At 38.2% G+C, this 27122-nt stretch overlaps 1 protein-coding gene across 1 annotated transcript in view; it reads left to right on the top strand.

Moving 5' to 3' along the window:
- The first annotated feature begins 2399 nt into the window (after positions 1-2399).
- The window catches only part of MDFIC2 (MyoD family inhibitor domain containing 2), a 239452-nt gene continuing 214729 nt past the window's right edge, over positions 2400-27122 (top strand). Inside the window, exon 1 of the mRNA XM_060111498.1 lies at positions 2400-2487. Coding sequence (XP_059967481.1) covers positions 2400-2487 — 88 coding nt within the window. The remainder of the gene's footprint in view (positions 2488-27122) is intronic.

Below are 27122 nucleotides of genomic sequence, written 5' to 3'. Positions count from 1 at the left end.
ACATAAAGTGCTATAACTAGAGAAAAGAGACAACCTAGAGAAACATCGTAATCAGGTGTTTCCTATGACTTTGGGACAAGGAAAACACCACTGGTGTTTTTGATATGCTGGTTTTGTTTATCCAACCATTGTTAATCTGTAGGTGATCATGTCCTATGCTGAGCAAGATGCATAAAATGCAGAGACAGAGGTTGAGCCCTGGGGGGTTGGGGTGGAGGTGTTTCTAACCTTGTCAGGAAGATAAGACAGGTTTACAGAAGACCACAATGGAGATGATGATGCCAGGAGTCCCAAGGGGGATCAGAGAAGGGAATGACTGTTTCTAGACATCAAGAAGGCTTCAAGATGGGGGTGGAGGTGGGCTTTTGAGGCAACATTCTGAAATGTTCATAACAAAAGCAGGTGAGTTCAAGAACAGCAGCATTGCAATTAGGTTAAAGGGAAAGGATAGGCACCTCAGAGAAATCTTAAAACTTTAAGCCACAGTTTGAAAATGGTGTTATAGATTCTGACCGGTCAAGGTCTTCCTTGGCTATGTAAGGAATCTGAAATTTATCTTTTGCTCCCAGTTTTATTGTTTTTAAAAACTATGTTGATCAGTCAATTTTCACGCAAAACTGGAAGCAAAGTAGAAGGAATGAAGTTGGGAAAAGAGGTGAAATGGATACAAGTCCATCAGATAACAGACAGTTTCCAGGTAAAGACACTGGAGGAGGCAAACCACTTTGGGTTAAAAAATAAAGATTATTTTTTATGATGAAAAGAGGGGATATGGGGCTTCCCTGGTGGCGCGATGGTTGAGAGTCCACCTGCCGATGCAGGGGACGCGGGTTTGTGCCCCGGTCTGGGAAGATCCCACATGCCGCGGAGCGGCTGGGCCCGTGAGCCATGGCCGCTGGGCCTGCACGTCCGGAGCCTGTGCTCCGCAGGGGGAGAGGCCACAGCAGTGGGAGGCCCGCGTACCGCAAAAAAAAAAAAAAAAAAAAAAAAGAGGGGATATGTATATAGGTATAGCTGATTCACTTGGCTGGACAGTAGAAACTAACACAACATTGTAAAGCAACTGTACTCCAATAAAAATAAAATAAAACCAACAACAACATTTAGGAATGTTGGACTATTTATTATCATGCATTCCTAAGGGTTATGGGTTATGCTGTCTGCTGTTAACCTTCTGTTGAAAACAGTACTATCTTTGCCTAAGAATCTAATGACAAATCCTCTTTGGAATGTGATTCCAAATTCTTTTGGGAATACCTGCAGACTCTCAAAAGAATGTGAAATGTTTTCCTGTTGTCTATAAAATGTTAGAAAAACTTGCCTTTTGAAACAGCAGCTGCAGGGTGAACTTCTAGAAAATAAACCCTGAGAGGTTTCTCTTCCTTTTCTCTTAACCCAAATAGCCTACGTATATTTTTCAATCTCTTCTTTCTACATCCTTAATATTAACTGTAAGTGATGAATGGCGGGTGTGGAAAGGAGACTGGAGAAACTCCGTCCATTTGAAAAGAGTTCCTTCTTTTCACCCTGTTTTGCAGAGTGTCATTTTAAATAAGTGCTGGCCTGGAGAAGGTTTTTATTGTTTTGAACCACAGGCTTTACATTACCTTAAAAAAAAAAAAACCTCTCAGCCGCAAGTTGGATGCTTCTGGCAGCAATACAAATCTAGCACCACCCAGGGAGGGAGCGTATTTGCTTCTTCGCTCACTTCTAGCAGGGCAGAGGAATGCTGGACATTGAGAGACAAGAAGGGAGGCTGCCCAGAGCATCGGCACGCTGCTCCCCCGTCCCACGCCTTGGGCCTCCTCCCTTAGGAACAAACAGGTAAGTACACCGAGCTGCTGATGCAAGTGGGGCATCCTAGCTCACTGCGATCAAGCCATGGAGGAAGTCAAGTGCAATGTACTGAGAATGCCTAATAGGTCTCAACACCTTCAGGAAGCTCAGCTTGGCCTGGCTGAGGTCATAAGGTTCTCCTACCCAGCACATTGCTGAAAAGTCCTTTGGTGTTTATTAGTCTTTCTAGCTTTGCACGTCACTTTGCAGCATGCTTTTCTCTAGGCTATTAAGAAATGCATTAGAACAGTCACTGAATGTTTGGGTTTTGACAAACCTGGGGCTACTTGTTCATCTGTTTTTCTTTTGTGTTCAGAAATCAGAGCTTACAGCAATCTTGACTGCTGAAAAGTGAAATATCATCTAAAGTTTCGTTTTCAATGTCAGTGTTGTAAAATACTATACATGGATAAAATGTAAGACTTAACGCTAGACAGGGAGCTGAAAAACTACAGAGATAAAATGTTCCTATATTATGATAGTCGTCTCTAAATATAAGGCTCCGTGTTATAAATTTGGGTTCTTAATGAATTTTTTATATAACCAATTCTGTTTCCACTTAGATGTCAGAAACTGAGCTGGAAAAGATAAAAGTCAGAACAGCTGAGCATTTTGAAAATGACAAAAATAACATTTCTTGGTTGAAGGAAGGTAAGTCCTCTTGCTGTTGATTTTCTATCAATGTGAGAATTGTGCTTTTGTTTATAAGCAAAAAAGAGTGTGGAAGAAGGAAGAAAAATGTCCCAGCATTTCAAATGACATTAATACTTCTGATTTTCTTTCTTTCTTTTTTTTTTGGCCCAAGTGGTAGTTTGAGGGTGTTTAGTATTGAAATGCTTTTTGTATTCCTTAGACTGCAGAGGTCACTCAGATGATTTTATGGGTAAGAGGATATACATTTTCAATTCAAATACATGTTACCTGTGAGGTTCTTGTTGTGCTGGAGAATTTTCTCCCTTGTAGCCAGGAAGATGAAATAATTTGAGGACAAGTATTTTTTAAATAACAATCACAGAAAGGAGTGCAGGCTGTAGGAAGTCATGTCTACAAATAGAATTGCCATTCACTGCAATTACAGAAGCCACCTTCCCCCGGGAGAGCACTGTCAGCCACAAGCACGACGTGCGTAAGATGCTTGCTTGAAATACACACACAAATCGATATGTCCTCCTAGGAGAAGTACAGATATGTGCACTTCGAAAATACATATAAACTCATGATTATTTACTAGAAGGTCTGGTTTCATAATCTTTTCTTTTTATGAACATCTTTAAAAGGAAACCAACTTGATATTCTATCTAAATAGATAAGTTGCGTCTTTTACCTCATTTCCCGAATCTATTCTGTTGTTAAAAGACAGCTCTTAAGTTGTTGCCATGCCTCCAAATTGTTTTCTAAGGTAACAGGAGACTTTAATATATATGTCAAGTAAGTTCTACAACACCAATAATAATCATCATCATGACATCAAACATGATGACAATGTGTATTAATGATTATGCTGAATCATCACAACAACTCTAGGAAGCATTAATCGCTCCTGTTATTCAGGTAAGAAAATGGAGTCTCAAAGAGTTTAAGTCAACTGCCTAAAATTACAAAATTAGGAAGTAACAGAGCGGGGATTTGATCCCAGACTGTGTGACTCCATAGCATATAAGTTGAACTACCACCTTACACAGTGTTTCATAGAAAAGATGTTTAAGTTACTTGTCAGGACATGATCTGTGCTCAGAAAGTTTTCCTACAGTGTTTAAATCAACACCTCCACCTTCACACGTACTCTTCCATCCACTCTTATTCTTAATCCTGCTTTACCCCATCCTCATTTTTTAACTGTTTACTTTTTTAAAAAAAGATTATCCTTTTGCCCCAGGGCCCCATAATCAAATTTAATAGCTGGAACTCATCTCCAGTGAAGACTTTATTTCAGGATAAAAGTGGGTACAGATATGTATTCTCAGAATCATTCCCTTCAAAAAGCCACAGAGCTAAGAAATTCTCTCACTTCTTTTTATTAAACAATCTTTTAAATAGAATCTTAAAAAGAACAATATAGAAGTAAAAAAACTGAACTCAGGCTAAAGATCCCTCTGTGTTTTTCTTGAGAAGACCAAGCCCGCAAAGACAGAGAAGTTCTTCACTGTGACTTATAGTGTAGTTTATCTTATTTCTTTTGCTTCAATTGCCCATGCTATAGATGTCTCATAGAGAAATAATGACAAAAATTGATATACCAGTCATTTGTTTCCTGAAGAATTTCCATTTTAAAAAATTGTCTCCATTAAGTACAATTTAGGATTAAATTCTTATAATCTACAAAATCTAACTTCCTAGGTGACCTGTTTTAGCCCATTTGGACACTTCACTTAAGCTACACTCAAATTATTTTTACTGTATCATAAAAGGGATTCGAGCCAGATGCAAGATGACAACATCTTAATTGGGAATTACCAGGATGAGTTAGTTTTTGAACATAAATGTCTTTTTTTTTTTTTTAATGTTAAGAAAAAGGATCTATGTTGGCTTTTTTTTTCTTTTTCTTTTCTTTTTAAAGCAAGCTGGTGCAATGGGAAGAGCAGAGGATTTAAAGTCAGGCAGGTGAAGGTTTAAATTTTCAGCTCGGCTGTTTACTAGCTGTTTGGCTGTGCCATGTTGCTTAACCTCTCTGAGCTTCAGATTCCTTAGCCAAGGACTAGAACACCTACTTTGTGAAATTATGGGGGAGAGATCTTATTACTTTTGTGTCTTTCTTTCCTCTTTAAAGCATGATTCAAAATAATATAATGTTTTTTTGAGATCCTGGTTCACACTTCGAACAATCTGCACTAGTACCAGCACTGTATATTTTAATAGCTTTGTCAACAGAAAGGACCTCTATAAAGATGCAAAGAGGCAGTTTATTTGGGATCTTAGAATTGCAATTTGGGGAATCACAGATCCCGGAGGAATCCAGAATAGTGTCTCAACAGAGGAAAACGGGCAGGGGGTTTTATGGAAAAAAGGAGGAAGTTCATGCAGGCTTAGACAAGTTGTTTAACAGTGATTTGGATTGGAGGGTAAATTTGTTCCATATATACAACTGGGTTATCAAGCACGTCTCATCCCTTACTAGGGAAAGGTAGGGTTTCCTAGTCCAAAGAAAGTCCAGTTCTCAGCATTATTGTTTCCTTTTGGCAATTCAGCAACTATTCAGCAGCTTTATTTTTGAGTGTTCAGCCAAAGTTCAGCATGGACAGCAAACACAGAGGTCCTTCTTGACGCTTCAGTCATTCCTGCCATTGTTTCTCTCACAGCATTTTATATAAATTCCTTCCCGTGGTCCCTACAACCATTTGGTGTGCAGTAGTATTGTCCCATTTTACAGATTAAAAGACCGAGGCTCAGAGAAACTAGATCTTGCTCAAACTCACAGAGCTGTTAAGTGGCAAACTGAATCTTGAACCCAAATCTTCCAAATTCTGTTCTTTGCCTTAAACCACTTTGTCACAATGCCTTCTCCAACAGTTATCAGTATTTGAAATTTATCAAACCCCCTCCCCCTTAAAAAAGAAAAAGAAATACAGTCATCCCTCGGTATCTGCAGGAGAATTGGTTCCAGGACCTTTTGCAGATACCAAAATCCAAGGATGCTCAAGTCTCTTACACAAAATGGCATGGTACAGTCAGCCCTCTGTATCCACAGTTGCAGAACCCACAGACAGGAAGGACTGACTGAAGAGACTGGAAAGTGGTTCAAAAGTTTTTTGCATGACGAGCAAAAGTAATTGCTTCTCCCGTCACAGTGCCTCTTGCCTCCCTCTGCAATTCCAGCTGAATACTGGCCACGTTTAAAACATAGGGAATCACAGCTCTGCCCTATTAGGGTTGCAGCAAGCACTCGCTGGCATAATCTACATAAACCACTGAGCACAGTACCTGACCTCAGAGTGAGCATGGGACCAACAGGAGTTAGCACCACCACTGTCAACCTGAGTACTGATACTCTAACTTCTCACCTTCAAACATTCAGTCAATTTATCCAATTCGAGTCAACATTTATTAACAGCGGTATCACTGGAGACAAGGCATGAGCATAACAGAGAACAATTTTAAAATATGAAAGAAGGAAAGAAACACAGCCCTGCACTCAAGAATTTTATCTAATTGTTCTGTTTTCCCCTGAAAGGTGAAGAGGTTCTTATTTGCCTTCTACTTTCTCTCCTATGGACCATGGGCCTGATGGCCTCGGCAATGGTGTCAAAGAGCTGCTTAAAGCAACATCCAGAGCTTTTATTAACAATTAGGGTAAATAGTGTTTAAGAAACACACCAATAAACCTGAAAATGCACCCGGAGTCAAGTCAACTGAATCCTATTTTACCTTCTATCAAACTACCTGGCAATCTTGTACCATTATTCATCATCTTGCCTTTAAATTCCTTCTCAAATTTTAGATTGATCAAATTCCTGGGTCCCAACTTAAGGAATTCAGGAGGATATAGGTGGAGCCCAGATAAATGCTTAAGAGCAAGTAACATGAAGTAACATGTTCAGGGACCATACCTGGGGAAACCCTGTTTTAAGAAAATCAGAGAAACAAAATATGATTGTGAAATATGCACCAGGCAAGATGAACTGTACTGTGTAACTGTGGACCAAAGTGGTCTAGAAAGGCCAGTCTTGAAGGTGGTCATCCTCTATTGGCACAGGTGAAGAGGAGTAATGCTGGGTGCAAATCACAGGCTGCATGATGCCTGCTTTGGCACTAGGGAAATGGGCATTTGGACTAGTTACCTGCGTATGGATTAACACAAAACAAGGAGGCCAGAAAGACTGAGTTCCAACTATAGGTTAAGTCATTAGTTGGACATGGGTTCTAAGTTGTCACTGCAGGTCTGAGGTCAGGGACTAATATACTGAAGCGTCATTTAAATCTGTAACTGGAGTGCAAAGTGGGATTAGGCAGGCAGAGGAAACTTTAAGGCAAGGGGGATGTTGATGGCTAAGACAGCAATGCATTCAGTAGCCCTGAAGTGAGGACAACACGACCAGCATGAAAGTCATAACAAGGAGAAGAAAATAGGCCCAAACGTGAAAAAGGTTACAAAGGAAAAATTGATATAACATAGAAATTGGGGGGGGGGAATTACAGGTGGAATAAGATGGCATGTAACACCCCATTAAACCAGGGAGCATTCTGGGTAAGCATTTCAGTGCTCGTTCCTTACACTATTTGATAGGGAAGAGAAACATCAGAATGAAGGGATGGAAACCTTTAAATTGTTGCCATCTGCAGTTTAAAATCACAGCATCACCAGTGTTTGAACTGCACACGATTTCTTAGAGTGTCTCCTGATTTTTCAGGAGAAAGTGGATTTCTATATGAAATCTCCTGATTTCTAAAGGTTAAATAATAACAATTAACAACAACAAACAACAATTACAAGAAAGGGCCATGCAGAACAAATGAAACCAGGTTCTGTGAGTCTATTTCAGCCCATGGGCTACCAGTGTGTAACTTCTGTTCTAAGAGCTTGTATCTCTTAACAAAATCTAGTACAATTTCCTAAAAACTGGTTTTCCATAAATATATACATATATACACACAAAGTCAAAACAATGGTGTGACCTAAAAAGTGTGAAGTTAAGCAGATCGAAATAAAACCGTTTGTCCTTCAGAAGACTAGCTCTCTGTAACGGTTTTAGTGGAGCAGTCTCTTTATGAGTGTAATAAGTAGAGGGAAGAATAAAATTATCCCAAGTTACAAGTGTGCCCTCAATGTACGAAGCATAGTTTTATAATCTTCTAACCTGATGCTGACTCGGTCCCATACCTGCTACATTGGGTGGGCCCCAGAGGGAAAATTCATATTAGAGAAAATACTTGATTTTAAAAAAATGGCCAGGGGGTGGGGACAGGGAGAGGGCAATGAATAAGCTTTCTCTCACTTTCCAAAAAGGTCAGGAAGAAAAGAGCCTGGGAGTTGAGAATTCTGTAGTAACTCAGAACAAACTACAGATCCTTTTCTGTAAGCAGTCACATGGTGACTACTGTCTTTGGTGATTTCAAATTTTAGAGACATTTTAAAGGAGACTTCCCTAAACTTATTTAGTATTGATGTAGAGGAGTCAAGTCACCAATGAGTTGGCATCTTGAATACAGTGGTTATTATTTAATCAAAATTCAGGAGTATTAGAGACTAATATTCCAAGATACTGGAAAACATCCAAGAGGTCCAAAAAGCCATGTTACACAAATTTCCTTCTCAATATAATGCAAAACCTCAAATCCATAACACAAAAATCCCAGCTCATTCTTTTTTTTTAGTTTTTTTTTTTTCAATTCTAGAAATAGTTGTTCAGTGTTTTTTTAAATATTTACTTATTTGGCTGTGCCAGGTCCTAGTTGCGGCATGTGGGATCTTTAGTTGCGGCATGTGGGGTTTAGCTCCCTTGACCAGGGATTGAACCCAGGTCCCCCGCATTGGGAGCTCGGAGTCTTAGCCACTGGACCACCAGGGAAGTCCCCCCAGCTCATTCTTGATTAAGGTTTGTTTGCAAATGAGATAGAGAAAGTATAAATCTTACATTTATTGACATTCATAAATTCACTCAGCTTCCCTTGATTCTAAGTGAAGACAGTTCACTTTGTTTGCTCAGAAAAATAATTTCAGATCTTGAGCATTAAGACAATTCCAAAATGCATACTTTATACAATTCCACAAGCATTTGATGAAGCTCCTCTTGAATTCACAGATAACATATTAGGCGAAGAAACAAAGATGTCAAAAAAATGAAAACACCACAGGTTTGGCCCTCAAGGAACTCATGTATTTCAGTGCTTTATTATAATGACTAAATATTAATCCATGCTAATTCGCTTATTCAGATAATTTTCATTTTTAAAAGGGCTACTTTTGTGTGTCTAGCTTAAAAATTAAGCCACACTAACGCCTATTTTAAATTGTTAATTTCCACCAATAGCATATCTTAGTTTCCTTTTACTATGTACACACAGGAAACAGAATCATTAGCTCTTGTTTCTGAGGTCTCCATGAACTTGTGAAAATGTGTTACCTAATAACCAAAATACAGGTAAGAAGAAGGTAATAGTCAAATAGAATGTTGTGCTGTTTTTAACCAGAGCTGAAAGGAGAAATTATGTGTGAAAATATGTCCTTGCAAGTCACATAAAGAAGTAAAATAAGCACAAGATAATTTCACAGGGTAATTGTTTTGAAGCTTTAAAACAAGATGATGTGATAGAAATTGGTGTGGGGAACTGTCCTTGAGAATCAGTGGTCAGAGAAGTTCTGAAGGAGAGAGATTTGAGTGGAGACTTAAATGACAAGAAGAAGCCAGCTGTGCAAAAATCTGGGAAGAGCATTCCAACAGGAGAAAGATCCTGTTTAAAGATAGTATGGCTCAGAATGGCTGGATGAGAAGGAAGGAAGGAGGAAGAAAGGGAAGGAAGAAAAAAAAGGAAATGAGGGAGTAAGGAAGGGAAAGGGGAAGAAAAGGGCTCAAGTTGCAAATAATGTAGAACCTTGCTGGTCACAGTCAGGAATTTAGGTGTTTTTCTTTAATTTGAATTAGAAGGCACTGCAGATTCTAAGCAGGGGAATAAAAGGACTCATTTATACTGGATGTGGTAAAGAGCGTACTCGGAAATAAAACAGAAGACACTGCAGTTAACCAAGCAAAAGATAGTAAGTGGGATAGGATAAAACTGTGAAGGTGAAAGAGGTAGAATAGGATTCAGGACCTATTTTGGAGGTAGAGCCAACTTAATTGGCTGGTGCCCTGGTGTGGGCCAACAGAAAGAAAGGAGGCAAGGCTGACTCCTGGCTTGAGACACTGCATGATGGTAATGCTGCATGAAGAATAAGAGAGGGCTTCCCTGGTGGCGCAGTGGTTGAGAGTCCGCCTGCCGATGCAGGGGACACGGGTTTGTGCCCCGGTCCGGGAAGATCCCACATGCCGTGGAGCGGCTGGGCCCGTGAGCCATGGCCGCTGAGCCTGCGCGTCCGGAGCCTGTGCTCCGCAACGGGAGAGGCCACAGCAGTGAGAGGCCCACCTACCGAAAATTAAAAAAAAAAAGAATAAGAGAAAAACTGGCAGGAGATGGGAGAATCAGAAGATCTGACTGGGTCAGGTTAAGTGTGAAATGCTGAAGATAATCCCCGTGAAGATTATCAACTGGGCAACAGGATATATGAGATCAGTGCCCAGCTTAAGTAACGCTGACAGGGAAAGCTGGCTAGAGATTTTGCTTTAGACCCGAAGATTGAGAAAGCATCTACTGATGGGAGAGCACAGGAAATGAAATACAATTTCAAGTAGAAATACAATTTCTTTCAAGGCAGGAAAGAACATGGCATGTTCCATGAAGTGAACAAAAACAAGAAGGGCTGGAGCATCTTGACCCAAAGGAAGGTTGGCATTTGATGAGTGCGGGGAGTTTGCCTAGGAATCAAGCCTCAAGCCTTTCAGAGACCTTGGTCAGTCAGCATCTTGGATTCCAATGAACTCTCTACCCTGGAAATGCCTACTAGAGATATATTTTATCTTGTAGTAAAATATAACCCACTGCATTTTATTCTCAAAAGAAAATTAGGTAAAGGACTATGAAAGGATAACATACTACTTTCAAGATCTAACAATGATAAAAAGAAGCTTTAATAGTTTGTATTAGTTCTCCAGAGATCAGAACCAATAGGATAGGTAGGTAGATAGACAGATAGATAGATAGAAGATAGATGAATGGATGGATAGATAGATAATAAAGGATTTATTATGAGGTACTTGTTTATACAATTATGGAGGCTGAGCAGTCCCACGATCTGCTGTCTGGAAGCTGGAGGCTCAGGAAAGCAGGTGGAGTAGCTCCAGGCCAAGCCCCAAGTTCTGAGAGCCAGTGGTGTAAATCCTGGTCCAAGTAAGGAGTTCTGAGAAGTAGGGGTTCTGATGTCCACGGGCAGGAGATGGACGTCCTAGCTCCAGTGGAGACAGAAAGTATGCCCTTCCTCTTTCTTTCTGTTCTATTTATCCCTTAACCTACTCTGGAAAGCGATTTTCTCTAATCAGACTATCAATTCAAGTGCCAATCTATTCCCTGAAATAACTTCATGTACACACCCAGAAATAATGTTTTACCAGCTCCCTGGGTATCCCTTAGCCCAGCCAACTTGACACATAAAATTAATCATCACATCGTTTTTGAGAGGAAAGTTAACAGATACTTTTTCTAGTTAAATTAATGAAGAGCAGTATTTATTGGAAGGCTGGGAGTCAGTTTGCAGTCTACACGGAAAATTCAGGTCCAGGATGGACAGGAAGTAATCTAGCTCTGGTGATCCAGATAGCAAGATTTAACAATATATTCAGGTCACCATTCCTAAAACATTAGCTCCACACACTTTTTCTGTCCTCTCATCCCCCTGTACTCAAGACTCCAAATCTCAAGGAAGAAAGCTCAACAGATTTGTCCATGAGTCCCCATCCTGGCTAGGCAGGGCAGGAAACTGTGACTGACAGCACCACAAGGCTACGCATAATGGGGGAGAGATGTTTCTTCAGAAGAAATTCAGTATGCTAGCACCAGAATGAAAGGAGAACAGATGCTGTGTGGCTTCCAAATAATGTCTACTCTAAGAGACAGTACCCACGATTTTCAGTGCTTTGCTCCACAAGGGATAATATTTTCTTAAGAACCTGACATGTGCTGCTGATGGAACGCTGAACATTTCAGGAAGTAGCGTATTTACTTTAAATGTATTGGTCTTCTACCGAAGTTCAAATGTCAGAATCATTTTGTTTCTCTGATAACCTTATTTTATGTTGAGAAAGTCCAGTAAAAGATGAGATCTGTGTTCTCATAGGTCAACAAATTAAATTCACATGGCACATCCTACAGCTGATGGTTGAAATTTCTTTCCAACTAAGCCTATAAAGTGGTAAGTTCATTTCTTATAAAATGATGATGTTGATCCCAAAGGAATGGAAGGCCTAGAAGATGCCATGTCAGCCTTGAGACTATGACCAGATGAATTAATCAGTGCAAAGTCCCTATAAGTTGTTAAACAGCAGATTTAAACACTCTCTTTCAATGATGATAGGGCAGTACATCAAATCCAGAATGATCTTAGCTCACCATTATTAACTGCAATTTTATGAACTCGGAGTGAAGCCATCTGTAGAAACTGGGAACCAATCTTTCCTGTCTCAACAGGAAAATGAAAGTTGTAGCTAACTAGAAACTTCAAGAGATTTACTCGTTTCAACTGAGATTTTTCAGGAGACTCATTTTCCTCTATGTCACAACAGCTGTTGGTGTGATTCACTTAATCAACATTAGTATAAAGAGCAATCTTATAGGGAGAGAAACAGTCCCCTATGTTCTATGGCTCAGGAATAAGGACATTCCATTTCTTGTAAATTCCACAAAGAGATACTTTATTTTTATATGATTATGGCCCATTTCTTTCAGCTTAGGAACAGCATGTAGAGGGAATATACTCTCTAATAAAACGTACCTGCGCTAGGTGTGCACCAGACCATTAGTACAAAAAGGAATGTGAAGAGAGCAAATGAAGACATCAGTCTACAGACATAAATCACTTCAACCATTTTAGCCATTATTTAAGCCTGTCGAAATGTAAATGCGCAGCAAAGACAAAAAGCAAGGGCAATGACATAGTTTTGCCAGCGTATAACTTTAAGAAAAAAGAGAAGGGATAACTCCTAGAGGCGTAGTATTAAATAAGACATCAGGCAATTTCTCCTCTTGAGCTGAATTTCCACACTAGTATGGATTTGAAAAGACACAGCTACCTTGCAGAAGGTAAGAAAGGTGCTTCATGATGTCTAATCTCAAACAACTGACAATAGGAGAGGAAAATCTGCATTTTAGCTCCTTCATTTGCTGATTTTATTTTCTTTATTATATTTAGAATATTCAGCATTATAGACTGGAAACCAAATTTCTCCCAGAGTTGACAAAAGATATATGTCAACACTAAAACATCCTGAATGTAAATTTCATTAAAATATGTAAAGTTTCTATAAATAAACTCTTCTGAAGAAAAAATTCATCAAAAATTATATTCCATCTACGTTCAATAAAAAAAAGAAAGATTCCACTCTATACACGTGTCTTAAAACTAATTTCTTAGACCACTATATGAAAACTCAGATTGATAAGACAAAGTATTCATACCATAAAAGAGGCATTTGTTTTGCAAGATAATATACAGTTAAGTAGACCAAATCAATGAATGTTTTGATTTCCTGCAACGCAATGACTTAACACAAATAATATGTCATGATTCTTGGGCCCAAGGAACTTATAATTCAGTTGGAGAAACAAAATATCAACAACATATCCTGTGTGCCAAGATTCAGACAAGAGCAAGCTTTTCAACTTTATATGAAATATAGTACAATGTGCACAACCAATTTGGATGGAACTTTTCAGTATCATTCTCTCACACACCAAACCATACGGGTATACCTAATTCCTCAGATAAAGATTTCTCTTAAGATTAAAACAGAGCTTGTTGGTTTGCTATATATTTAATGGATTTAGCAGATTTCGGCTAAAACAACTGCACTAAAGATTCCCTTGAAAACAGGATTCATTTAAAAATATTAACTTAGATTTCTTACATAGTCTCTTAAAAGAAAAGAACTTTTTGTAAATATTCTTCAATTTATTACCCAGCCTTTTTTCTTAAAAGAAAAAAGAAAAGAAAAACAACTGATGTCCACATTTTAAAATGAGGAAAAACTATAACATGAAGAGATAAAGATACTTAATAAATAGTAAGGGAGTTCACTTATCCAAGGGAAATTCTAATGTGAATGACTTATTTAGTGAAGAGGGAAAACTGCATTAAGGACTTAAAAAAAAAAATAACAACGCAACTTGGAGGCAAAATATATTCATAGGTCATGAATGCACTGGGGTGTCCAATACACTGTTAAACCTCTAAATTCTGTAGGCCAACAACCATTAATTAAGAAGCTACCCTCAGGCCTCTGGATTCTAGGACAAATTACGAAGTCTGAGTTCTAAACTCAATTCATCACTTCCTCTCTAATAGAAGAATGTACTCGTTGCTTCAGTTTTACTTAAGGACATCAGTCTTGTCTTGTAGTCCCCTAGCAGCTAGGAGAAATAACTTGTTCTCATCACTTCACAGGTTAACAGTGCTAACTGGAAATCAAATTTAATTTGTAAAAACACTGAACAGGGAAAAGTTACATGGTTAAGAATTATATATATAACTATATATTACATACATATAATATACATAGCTATATATAATACATATGTATATGGAACAAAATATTTTATTCCATCCTTCTCTCTGGCCTTCTAACAATATATTTATTGACTATCTTCTCTTTGTAAGACAACATAGTAGCTTCTTAGGAGAGAATCAGACATAAATAACACTCTAGGTGCCCGCAATCAGTGTATATGTGATATTGCAGAGGCCGGTAGTAGTTAAGGAAACTGCACCATAAGCCAACAGATTTAATAAAGCAGAAATGTTAAGTATTAGATTGCTAATTGCTCAAGGGCGTGGGTGTATCCAGCTTATTTACTTCTATATTTGAGCATCCAGATAGCCCCTGGAACAGAGCAGATGCTCAAAAGTGATATGAATAAATGAAAGAATACATAAGTAAATTCCAAAGACGATATGATACTCAGAAGTGATATATGATATAAGAAAGAACACATCTACAATTCAGAAAAATCGGGGATGTGGCTGGGCTATAAATCATAAGTAGAGTAGGCAGTAGCATTACAAACTGATGGAATACTATGGTCTAAAGTGGAGACAGGAAAGTCTGGGGTGTTCAGAGAACAGTAGTTATGTTTTCCTGGGTAAAGGGTATGTGTGTCACAGTAGGAAATAAACATTGGCTCTATCATGAAGGACTTTTAATACTAGGCTGAAGAGCATATTTGGAAAGTTCTAGGACAAAGAGAAGCTATCAAATGTATCTGGGCTGGGGGTTGGGAAGGCGGACAGGACCTAAAGATGGCAGAAAACTCTGTGCTTTAGAAAACATTTGTGATTTGAGCATCTTTATTTAAATGGATTAGAAGCATATAAATTGAGGGGAAGGGTAGAAACAGAGTGTTGCATCCACAGATGAGAAAGAATGACTTCTGCACTGGGCTACTGGTTGCCAGGACAATGGGAACAAAGGGACTGGCACCCAAGAGAGTGCTGGCCCCAATGCCTTGGCCATGGACTAGATGTTAGAGGGTAAGAGAAGGAGGAGTTGTCAGAGATTCTAGAAAACCTCAGGGTTGAAACTGGATTGCGTGTGTGTGTGTGTGTGTGTGTGTGTCCGTCCCCTTATGTAAGTAATCTGTTTCAGAAAAATTAGAAAACGCAAATGGCAAAAGATTACTCCAAATCTTAACACCTAGGGGTAGCCACTGTACATCTTTCCTTATATGTTTTATATGTGTACCAAAGTGTATATACACACACTAGTAAATTTAATGAAATTTGATTATGCAATATAATTAATACTGTGCTTTTCTTACTCATAAATGAATGTCAATACCTTTTCAGGTTAACAAATACAGATTTATAGCACCATGTCAATGGCTATACACATAGTACTCCATTACTGAAGTCAAAAAATATATGTCAACATTTCCTTACTTTCGGATATTTAGGTTGTTTCCAATTTCTTGCTTTGAAATCTCAAAAGAATTCACTATAGCATCTATTGCGATTTCCTTTTAAACGGATTAACCAGAAGCACCTTGCGCATCCTCACACCTTATCTTTGGTTGTCAGGGAACCGTATGCAACGTACTGCACATCAGTGCTTCACTTTATGTTCATAACAGCCATGCTCAGGAAGAAAGTAAAGGTCAGAGAAATTTTAAAAATGAGGTCTAAAGTCACACAAGTAACAGATCACAGAACCAGATCTCAAGCCAGGCATGCTGATCCTAAATCCAGTGTCTGTTCACCATAGACTCTGCTCTGAAATATACTTGAAGGTAGATTATTTTTGGCTGCGTTGGGTCTTCGCTGTGCGCGGGCTTTCTCTAGTTACGGTGAGCGGGGGCTACTCTTTGTTGTGGGGCATGGGCTTCTCACTGCCGTGGCTTCTCTTGCTGTGGAGCACAGGCTCTAGGCGCGTGGGCTTCAGTAGTTGTGGCATACAGGCTCAGTAATTGTGGCTCACGGGCTCTAGAGCGCAGGCTCAGTAGTTGTGGCACATGGGCTTAGTTGTTCCACGGCATGTGGGATCTTCCTGGGTCAGGGATCAAACCCGTGTCTCCTGAGTTGGCAGGCAGATTCTTAACCACTGTGCCACCAGGGAAGCCCAATAATGCATCTTTAAACCTCTAATTCATTTAGTTGGATTCTCTAAACACCTGTCTTTAGCAAAGACATGGTGATTTAAATGGGAAAGAGGACTTAGTTATGACATTAGGCAAAGATTCAGAAGCCAACTTATCTACAGACTGTAGTGATTAAATAGTTCAGAATGAATTACAACACTGTAATATTGCTGCATTCATATTTAAGAGATAAAAGTTGGAGTTCAGTTCCCATAATATCCAGTCATTTAAGACACAAGAGAGTTAATCATGTTAATATCTTCCCACTGATGTTGGCTAACTAAAGAAAAAATATGGCTGATGGAGGAGGGAAGTGGAAATCTTATTTTGTTTGCTGATCTTTCTGAAACGAGTACTTGAAAATAAAACATATCACATCAAAGTGTGGGGGAAAAATAACTCCAGCGGCAGAATCAACCATGATCAGATTAAGAAACAGCAATATATTTTTGCATGGCTAATAAACAGATCAAAAACCTGCAGACCTAAGGATATTTGGATGCCAAATCTAACTTTAATTTTCAAATATCCTTATCTGGTCTTACCATCTCTCCAGCAAGAAAATTACATTACACATAGCCCTGCTTTCTCATATTCAGCAAGTAGCATCCCACAGTCAACCTTAGATGTGACCTTAATTTTCCTTGTTATATTCAGAATTTTTAAAAATTTCTCCCCTTAAATCTTTAAATAGTAGGATTTAGCAAAGAATAAAAGACACCATTCTGTAAAAGCTTGAAGCCAGAAACAAACACAATGTACTGCAGACATGATGGATACTTCATCCATTGTATTTTTCAACCATAAATTAAATTCCATTGTACTTTGGTGATCAGAAGCCTGCTAGTTTACAATAATAATATTTTTAGTTAAAATTATAAATAAAGCTATTTTTTTAGGTAATCCAATGACACTTAACAAATTACCTGAATTCTTACCATCTACCCCACCAACGTAAAACAACAACAATAACAAAATGCTTAGGGGAGAATTTTAATTTCTCATTTCACATAATGGAGGAAAGTGAGTCAAATATTTTCCCACCCTCTAAGAAGTTTAATGCAACTCAAAGAATTCTGATTACACAAATACACTTACTGCTCCACAAGGCACCCAGACATACGCAATGAAAAGCATTCTTATTTCTGTCTAACCAATTGAAACTACAGTGATTATATGAAATTGGCATTAGTAATAAGAGAAGCTAAATGAATAACTTGAGGGTTAAACAGAAGTAGAGTCTAATTACAGCCCTCTAGTGGCTCAAATATCTAAACTGTTCATTTTCACCAAGACATCTAGTCTCTGTGGTCTGAAGCAATTTTCTTACAACCTTTATCTAAACTTTGCCTAGCATATTCAAGTAAACAGGTTGGATCTTTGGTTCTTTTGCTTTGTTTCTGTAAGGACTCATTTTACAATAACCAATTACTCAGTCAGACAAAATAATTTGCACAATTATTAAAATTGTCCAATATTAAATTCAACAAGGAGAGAATTGTGCTTAAATGTAAATTTTATTTGTCCTCTTTTTAAAAATAAGCAGAGATCAGAGAGAAATAGGTTTGTGTCATTTCAGATTTCCATAAGGAATAATATATACACTAATTAGTCAATCAAAAACCATTGGCAAAACCATAATATACTGGGGGTAGGGGCTGGAGAGGAGGGTATTGGACCAAAGCCTGGCAATAGGCTAGACCAGAGAGGCAGATCACAGTGTACTTATTAACTATGTGAAAGAAGTTACTTGAAGGGCAATAGAAAATATTAAACAGCCTTAAACACAGAGAGACCATTATTAGATTTGCCTTTTTTAAAGACCACTCTGGCAGCAGTGTGGTCGGGAGAGGCGGAAAGCAGATAGAAGGGTTCTGCTGTAGCCGAAGTAGAAATTTTTTAAACGACAATATGAATGAGAAGAGAAAATATGAGGATTCGTTGAAAATGACAATTGTCAGGACTTCCTGGTAACTTGGTTCTGGGGATGAAGGAGACAGACGTCAAAGACAGAATGCAAGTTGCTGGGTCAATTACCAAGCTCTTTGCTCAGTTGGAAACACAGGAACTGTAGTGTATCCTTCACTTGCTGTGAGTTACATAACTAAATGGGTTTGGTTTTTTGTTAATTAGCTTAATTGAAGAAGTATGTCAACCAATGTCCAGGTGTTAGAAGTGTTGGGATCTAGAAATTGGAGTTGACTATTTCTTGGACTTCAGTTAACTAACATGAATTCCATCATATTTTCTGGTGGGCTCTGGGTGCAGAAGTTAATAGGGAGGAAGCAGCATGTTTAGAGTTTTTTCAGTCTCTTAGGGAGACAATAAGCTGAAGATCTGGAGAGGGAAAACAAGCATAGGGTTTAAGTGAAGCTTCATGGCCTTTTATGTTTTAAATTTCAAGTTGTTCGGGGGCTTATGGCAAAAGGAAATCTAAGGTTGTAGTAGGTATAAACTACTCATTCATTTTCTCTTCACCTTATTACAAAGTAAAGAAAATGTTTTGATAAACAAGGCTTTCACCCTTTCCCCATCAGTAAAAATACTGCTGCTTGGAATGAAATCTAAGATGTAAAACAGATGTAGAATTCTGTTGATGTCTTTAACAAGGTGATTCACACATTAAACACAGTCTTAAATGGGGTACACAGAGGCTGTGAGGTTTGCAAATCAAGCTTGTTTCTATTTTTACACATAATTTACCTTTGTTGTTTCCATTAAGGTGAAAGAATATAAGGAGCAGGTATGAGAAGCAAAGAGAAAATAAATAGGGGGCATGTGTTTTTTTTATCAAACCATACTTAGTTTCATTAAGTAAGGCCCGTATCAACAACAAAAATGCAGCAACTGAGATATTCAACATGAATCAAGAGGTATCATGGATCAAAAATACAGCACTTTGAAATATTTCCATTGCAGTATTTATACCATTGGGAATGATGCTGTCAAGAGCCGAGTCTTTGGAACCACACTGACCTGTATTTAAAATCTGGTTCTACTCCTAATTAAACAGTAATCTTAGTCAAATCACTTAACATCCTTGAGCTTCAGTTTCCAAAGCTATAAATCAAAAATAATAAAGGCTGCATACACAGTGGATTGCCTACCCAACATCCGTTTTCCCCTTGTTCTAAGGAACCTCAATTTTGTTCAGAAACCCACCTATTTCATCACAGCCATGCATTTCCAGGGAGGCTGGCTCCATCAACAGTCCCAGGAGTGAAATGAATTCTGATTGGTTTAACCCAATCATGGTGGTCCCAACGCCCTTACCAGTAATCGTTTTAGACAAGTTTGTGAAATAATTCAGGACAATGAGACGTGAATCTGCTGGAGACTTTTGGTAGAGGTTTTTGTTTTGTTTTATTTTGTATAAGGAAAGGTGAGTTGATTGCTTTGTTTGTTTGTTTGTTTATTTATTCAGTTTTGTTCAGGTTTTAGGTTTTGGGGGACCCGAAGGAAGTTTACAAGAAAGGTTCTTTCCATTGGATGCTGTCGAGTCTTTATGTGACGCCTGAAAGTGGGAAGCCACCTTATGGTCCTAAAGGGAAGTCAGCCTAATAATAAAGTCATGCGTCTGACCTAATAAATTAACACAGGGGAAAAAAAGGAAAAATCTTACGAGTGTTGTCAAGCAGTTAATGTAATCAGCCCTTGAGCCAACCTACCTCTGAAATTGACATGTGAGAAATAAATGACCTTTTTTTTTAGGCAAGTTTTAGTTGGAATTTTCTGTTATTTGTGGCTGAAGGCTACTTTGCAGAATGAATAATAATGAATGAAAAGTACTGAGCACCCAATAATAACTACTGTCATTATTACTTTAACCTTTTTTTCTCATAGTCACTTTTTAGGTCTTTTTCTCCCTTTTCTTGACTCTATGGAAACCATCAGGGAATGTGTGGTTTCTTATTCCTTTCTATATTCCCCTACATACCTACAACAGTGTTTATCAACAGTAAGTGCTTACAAATATTGTCAAAATGAAACAGAATTGAATCAAAGCATTTTCACACATTGTACTGTAAAGTCTATTAATGAACTAGAGTAGACAGATTTCATTAGCAAAAGAGGGTGTATTTTATAAAGAATAGTATGAGAAAAATCAATGTACTTTTTATTCTAAAGAATGATATATTTTTCATTCTAAAGAGAAATATAAATTTCCATGAACCAAGTTTCAAATGCTAGAGCAATACTATTTTGAACAAGTGACATTTCTAAAGCACTGAGAAAAAGAAACTCAGATGAGAAAACTTAAAACATGACAATGTCTTTATAAAACCAAGCCGTACTCTTAATAAAAATTGATAAATATTAAAAATTCATTCAACTGTTGCCCAAAGTACCACGCTTGATCTTATATTCATATTCCTGAGTGATAGCTTGTGCTTTTTATATTTTTATGCTCCCTCTTTCATCAGATAACTCCACTCTTTCTTTCTGGCTCCAAGAGTCTCTTTAGGCCTCAATGTGTAACACAAAAGTAAATAAAGTGACGAAATAGAAAACAGCACAGTTAATTTTACCAATTAGCAAATATAAGCAAGCTCATAAGGAGGCCTTTTTTCCCTCTCTTTTCAGTAAGAGTCAGATATTCATTCACCTTTTTTTCTTCCTTAAGACTTTCTGGATGAATATTAATGTCATAAAAAAAGAAATCCTGTTAACTTCTAGTGAAGTCTAGTGTTGTACCAAAAAAATCTTATCTGGGGACAAATCCCAAGCTAACACAGTTTTATATCACTGTAACATCCAACTAAAGCAGAAGTGTTTTGTTTTCACTGACCTCTAACTAAACTTTCAATTCCCTTCAATCATAAAGGCAACATCACAATAATTGGCAACAACTGTGATTATGTGAACAACAGAAATCATGGATATTCTCACATCACCTTACAATTGTAACTGATATCTCAAAATGTTGTTTATTTTTATCCCATCATTAGTTGTTCAATTTCTGTACTTATTGAATTTATGTGATAAAGATGCACATCTATTACTATATCAACAATTTTTAAATATTTTGATAACTATATGTAATTGGTTTCCTTATAATCCTATGGATTTTATTTTTATGCATTTAAAACATGACTCTGAGAAGTGGTTTATAGCCTTCACCAGACTTCCATGGCTCAAAAAAAAAAATGTTAAGGACCCCTGAACTAAGGAAATGCAAATGAGCAGAACACTTCCAGAAATCTAAAAAGTAAAGGGGGTGGAAGCAGAATCAGCTAAGACTGAACCTCTGCCCCTCCCATCATACAATATGCTACTTATTTCTTCTCAAACAACAAAAATCAAAGTCGATTACACTTTCCACAAACAGCTTTCACTTCTTTCAAAAAGATAAATTCTTAAATTTTCAGAAATCAATTGTGCATGTTTCTCCTGCATATGTTTGATAATTTTGAATCAAAAATATTCTAAGCTTATTTTGGAAAAGTTAATTATATCAGACTTATACCCACCAGGGTAATTCTACCTTCAAAAGAAAATTTTTGAACAAAACTTCTATCTATCTATCTATTTATTTATTGCGGTACGCGGGCCTCTCACTGTTGTGGCCTCTCCCGTTGCGGAGCACAGGCTCCGGATGCGCAGGCTCAGAGGCCATGGCTCACGGGCCCAGCCGCTCCGCGGCATGTGGGATCTTCCCGGACCGGGGCACGCACCTGTGTCCCCTGCATCGGCAGGCGGACTCCCAACCACTGCGCCACCAGGGAAGCCCAAAACTTCTATTTTTAAATTACAATTCCAATGTGTAACCACGGAAAGGAAAGTAATTGTTTTTTACCTGCAAATTATAGATAAATAACACATATATCTATATGTAGATATATATGTAGTATATACATCATCAAATATGTACTTTTAAACGTTTGCACATCATTAAAGAGGACATTTCATAGGCGAAAATACTGGAAATGAATTTTGATTTTGTCAAATTTTAAGGTGGTTTAAAAGTGCTATTGCTCAAAGAGAAGAAAATTCATCCCAATACAAGATATTCCTACATAAAAAATACATAAAAATACATAATAGATATGAAAGACTCCTACATAAAAAAGAAATCACAAGTTTGTGAACTTTCTTTTCTCAATATCTCTCAAATTAAAGGAGCCAGACAAACACAGCTTGAACTCCAACTCTGCAATTGCTTCCAGATTCACCCTTATTATGGTTAATAGTGATGAACAGTAAAGTAAGAGTAATTGCATTTACAAGGTGTCAGGCACACTAGTTGAAACTGTAGCTATAAAAGGAAACAAGGCAGGCACAGTAACTACACTGAGAGACACTGGTTTAGTAAGGCAGATATTATATAATGTAAATAATTGGTTAAATACAATTGTTAATATTATGAAGGAAAATCATATTGTGTATTATCTCACTTAATTCTTAAAACAACTCTGTAAGGTAGGTTATTATTATCTTCGTTTCATGAAAAGAAGCTTAAATTCAGAGACGTGGAGTAACTTTCCCCATGTCAAAAGGGGGCCACAGGGATACAAGTGTAACAGGAGAGGTTGAAACATACAAATTTAATTGTAGAGTAATAGCTTTATATTACAGTGGTGTTTAGCTTTCTGAGGGAAGACTGATTATTTATTCAGCTTTGAAACCATCATGTCTTGTATGTGATAGGTAAAACTTAAGTGAATGACAATAAAGATAAATCACTGGGCAAAATTTAAGAGGTAAAGAATGGGAGAACACAAAGTATTACACTCCTACGTTCTGCTAGGAAGCCAAAGACAAGATCTGCCGACTGTACATTTTGGAAGAAGGTTACGTTCACCTTCCGTTAAAAAACAGAAAAAAGGTACTATTCTAGTGAGTGAGGTTTGTAACGGAGCAAGCTATGCCTGCGGAGGGACAGGCGTAGGCGGGAAATCTCTGTGCGCCCTCTCAATTTTGTTGTAAACCTAAAACTGCTCTAAAAAATCCTCTTTACATTTTTTTCCACAATAAACAATGAATAAATAAATAGACAAGGGAAATATTACGTATTATTTACTATCTGATGAGCATCTACTATACGAGTAACAAATACATTGATCTTGAACTCTTTGGTTCTAATCGGCTGTCAGTAACTCCTAGGAGGGCTGTGCTGAAGAGCATTCTGAGTGGGGTAAGGGTAGCAACGCTGTACTGAGTACCGGAGGGGAGAATGACAGGATGCTTGCCAACGATTTGCCATTCCTGGCTCTTGATGTTGTGATACTGTGCTAAGGGAACTGTCCTGTCTCAGGAGAATCTCAGAGTGTAGCAGGAGATAAGCTTGAAGAAAGAGAAAAAGCACAGGACACTGTGACAAGTGCAGGAACAGATCTATGTTCAAGATTCTAGGTCAGTCCAGAGAAGGGAGATAGGAGTTCTGCCTGCAGTTATTAGTAACTTGATTTATTAGTTATAATAACAATAACAGTGTAATATATTGCAAGCTAACAATCTGTCCAGCACTGTACTAATTACTTACATGTCTTAAGTCACGAAATTCTCTCAAAATTCATGTGAGATGGCTGCTATTATTATCCGCAAAAAACTGAGAAACAGTTGAGAAAACTGAAATCTAGATAATATAATTAACTTGCCCAAGATCAATACATGGTAGGTGGGGAACTGGAGTGCAAACCTCACATGGTCAAGAGCCCAAGATGCTACCCATTAAAATATATGAAAAATACTTTTTTTTTTTTGCACTGGGTGTGTTTCCTCCAGAGATAAGTAAAATTACTTTAAGAATATTCTTTTCCTTAGTAAGAAGCAAGTAATTTGGAACCACAGTGATTTAAGTTTAACCCACATAACATTGTCAATGAAACTTCAAAAACATGGATCAGCTATACCAATTCATTAACTCTTGATGTTTGTCACTCTTCAAGGAATTCTTTTTTTGTTTGTTTTTGCTTTGTTTTCACATAGGTTAACAGAGTTTTGCAAGGAAACATACGAAGAGTCAAATACCGATTCTGATAGTTTACCAACTGGAATTGCAAATTCCAAATACAATTCTATAAAATTGTAGGGCAGGATTACAGAAATAAATCACAGGGATTAACAAGTACAGATATCCTGGCCTTGTCACTTTTCCTGCTGCTTAATGTTCATTAAGCCTGTCTAATGAAATAAAAACTATAAATGAAGCACAACATGACTCTAGCTTTCATGGAACTTTAACAAGAACAAGGTAACAGTTTTAAGAGTCAGACTCATGAAAACCAGTCTAATTGGGCTTTAAATCCAAGTTTTATTCAGGATTTTAAAAAGCCACTAGCCAGTATCACTGCCACCCAAAAACATGTAAAGGCCTTTTTTTTTTTTTTTTTTTTTTTGCGGTATGCGGGCCTCTCACTGTTGTGGCCTCCCCCGTTGCAGAGCACAGGCTCCGGACGCGCAGGCTCAGCGGCCATGGCTCACGGGCCCAGCCGCTCCGCGGCATATGGGATCCTCCCAGACCGGGGCACGAACCCGTATCCCCTGCATCGGCAGGCGGACTCTCAACCACTTGCGCCACCAGGGAGGCCCTGTAAAGGCCTTTTGTATGAGGGTATGAAGACTACAGATCAGGGATCAGAAGCAGAGTTGTTAATCCTGGAATCATCATGTAAGATTATTAACAGACGTATATTAACTACTTGATTTTTGACATTTTACACATTCTTTTAAAAAGATATTATTTACTCACCACCCAGATTGAACAGATGTTAACATATGGCCATCTTTGCCTCAGATCTTTTTCTTTTTTTCTTTTAAAAACTAAGTACCACATACTCTTTAATCTCTCTTACTCTGTATGAAATCAGGATTCTAACTTGAATCCCCCTGGAGATTCAGACATTCAAACCCTAACTTTTATTATGATCATAGCTACAAAAGGTCTAACCCAAGCATCAATCCCGTGCAAACACCATGGAGTTGGGTGACACAATCATGTCTGTCATACAGAAGAGGTAACCAGCAATAGGAGAGACTGAGATCTGCTAGCTAGTAAGTGACACATGTGGGATGTGAACTGAGCTCTGACTGTCTTCAAGGTCCCTATTCTTTGCATGTGTCTACAGTTCCCAGAAATAATAATGATATCCATCAGTCTCAACAGTAACCATTCCGTCCCAGCTTCTGCCAAATCTAGGCCTATTTATACTGTCGTTATTGAGCATTTACTATGCTCCAGGCACAGTGGATTAAAAATGCAGGCCAACCAAAAGCGAATCAGTCAGAGCACTGCTGATTTTACAAGGCTTCTGCAAATCTATTCCAGTGTCTTCCTTCCTTAATAAAGCTGGGATTCACGGGCACCTCCTGCCACAGGATCACTTATGCTCCCAGCCATCTAGTGCTACTCTCTGTGCCAAGAGAAATGGATTCTATTGCTTGATTATTAATCACCCCAAAAGCCACTGGTGGAGAGAATTCTACCGAGGTTCCCAAGCCATGAACCTCAAAAGCTTTGATGATCAGGATATATTCAACTGTTTCTTCCATCTCTCGCTCCATTCTGTCTTGTTACCAGAATTAGTCTTGTCAACAGGCCTGTCCTGAACACACAATTGTTATAAGACTCATCTTCTAATTCTCCCTTTCCCTATTTTGTACTGGTGAGAAAATGTTGGCAGGTTCATTTATTTTACAAATATTTACTGAACACCTCCATTTACCTGACACTATGCTAGGCACTGTGGTAGGAGAGAACAAAATAGTCATGATGTTTGTATCTTAGTGGAGAATGGCAGACAATAAGCAAACAGGTATACGGTATTTCTGGTGATAAAATGGTTAAGGAGTAGAAGCAGGTAGGGTATAAATAGAGTAGTCAAGGAAGGACTCTCTGATTAGGTAACACCCCAGCAGGGACCAGAATGAAATGAGGGCAAGAGCCACATTTGTATCTGGAGGAAAAGAATTTCCATCATGGTAAGTAACAAGTGCAAAATCTCTGAGTCAAGAGAATTCTCAACGTGTTCAAGGCCAGTGAAGTAGGATGAGCCAGGCTGAGTGTTAAGAGCTAAGGTCAGAGAGGATCAGAGGTCAGATCATAGCAGCCTTTAAATTTTAGCTCAAAAGGAATGAGTAATCATTAGTATGTATAAGTATCATGATCTGACATATAAAACTTCGGTTGTCAAGATAGGACGCATTTCAGAATTTGGTGGGAGAACATAACAGATTCCATGGGGTTGGACACATCTTTTTGAATGGTATGTCTGTCTAAGAGGGCTTCCACGCAAGCTGGGACTCACCATGTGTGGTACACAGGGTGTTAAAGTAGGTCAAGGAGCCACACACGGTGAAATCAACCAAAGTGCATTATAAAATTGAAGATTCCATGAGGCTAGCTCAGATATGATGAACCAGAATTTCTGTGGCCAGGGCTAAAGAATCTGCATTTCAAACAAGGTACCCTAGTGGCTTACATATACGAGAATTTTGGAAAGCTAATGGGGTCAGAGAAAGCTTGGCAGAGAAGATGATTCTTGAACTGAGTTCCAAAAACAAGAAAGAGTTAACTTATCGGGGAGGGGCAGAGAGCAATGGCGGTGAGGATCCCTCAGGGAGAGAAACCATTATGAATATATACCTAGATACATAAAATATTATCTGACTTTTAGATTCCCACATGCAATATGACATAACCAAAGCAACTTTTTTTCAACATTTATCCTGTGCCAAGCCCATATGTGATCTCATTTTATGACCCCAATCACCATGAAAAGAACTTTAAGGAAAGTGAGAACCAGAGAAACGAACGGACCTATTCAAGATTACTCAGTTAGTAAATGGTAAAGGCAGAATTGAGGCAAATGATGTTTAACTGAAGCCTGTGATCTTAGCCATTACACTGGGGAGAGTCAAATAACAAAGGATGAGAGATAATAGAACAGATCAGGAGGTCCTTGAATGCCTTTGTA

The sequence above is a fragment of the Mesoplodon densirostris genome, chromosome 10, assembly GCF_025265405.1.
Source record: "Mesoplodon densirostris isolate mMesDen1 chromosome 10, mMesDen1 primary haplotype, whole genome shotgun sequence".
In the NCBI taxonomy this organism is placed as follows: Eukaryota; Metazoa; Chordata; class Mammalia; order Artiodactyla; family Ziphiidae; genus Mesoplodon; species Mesoplodon densirostris.
The sequence above is the reverse complement of the archived record's forward strand: the minus strand, read 5'-3'. Positions and strand labels throughout refer to the sequence as shown.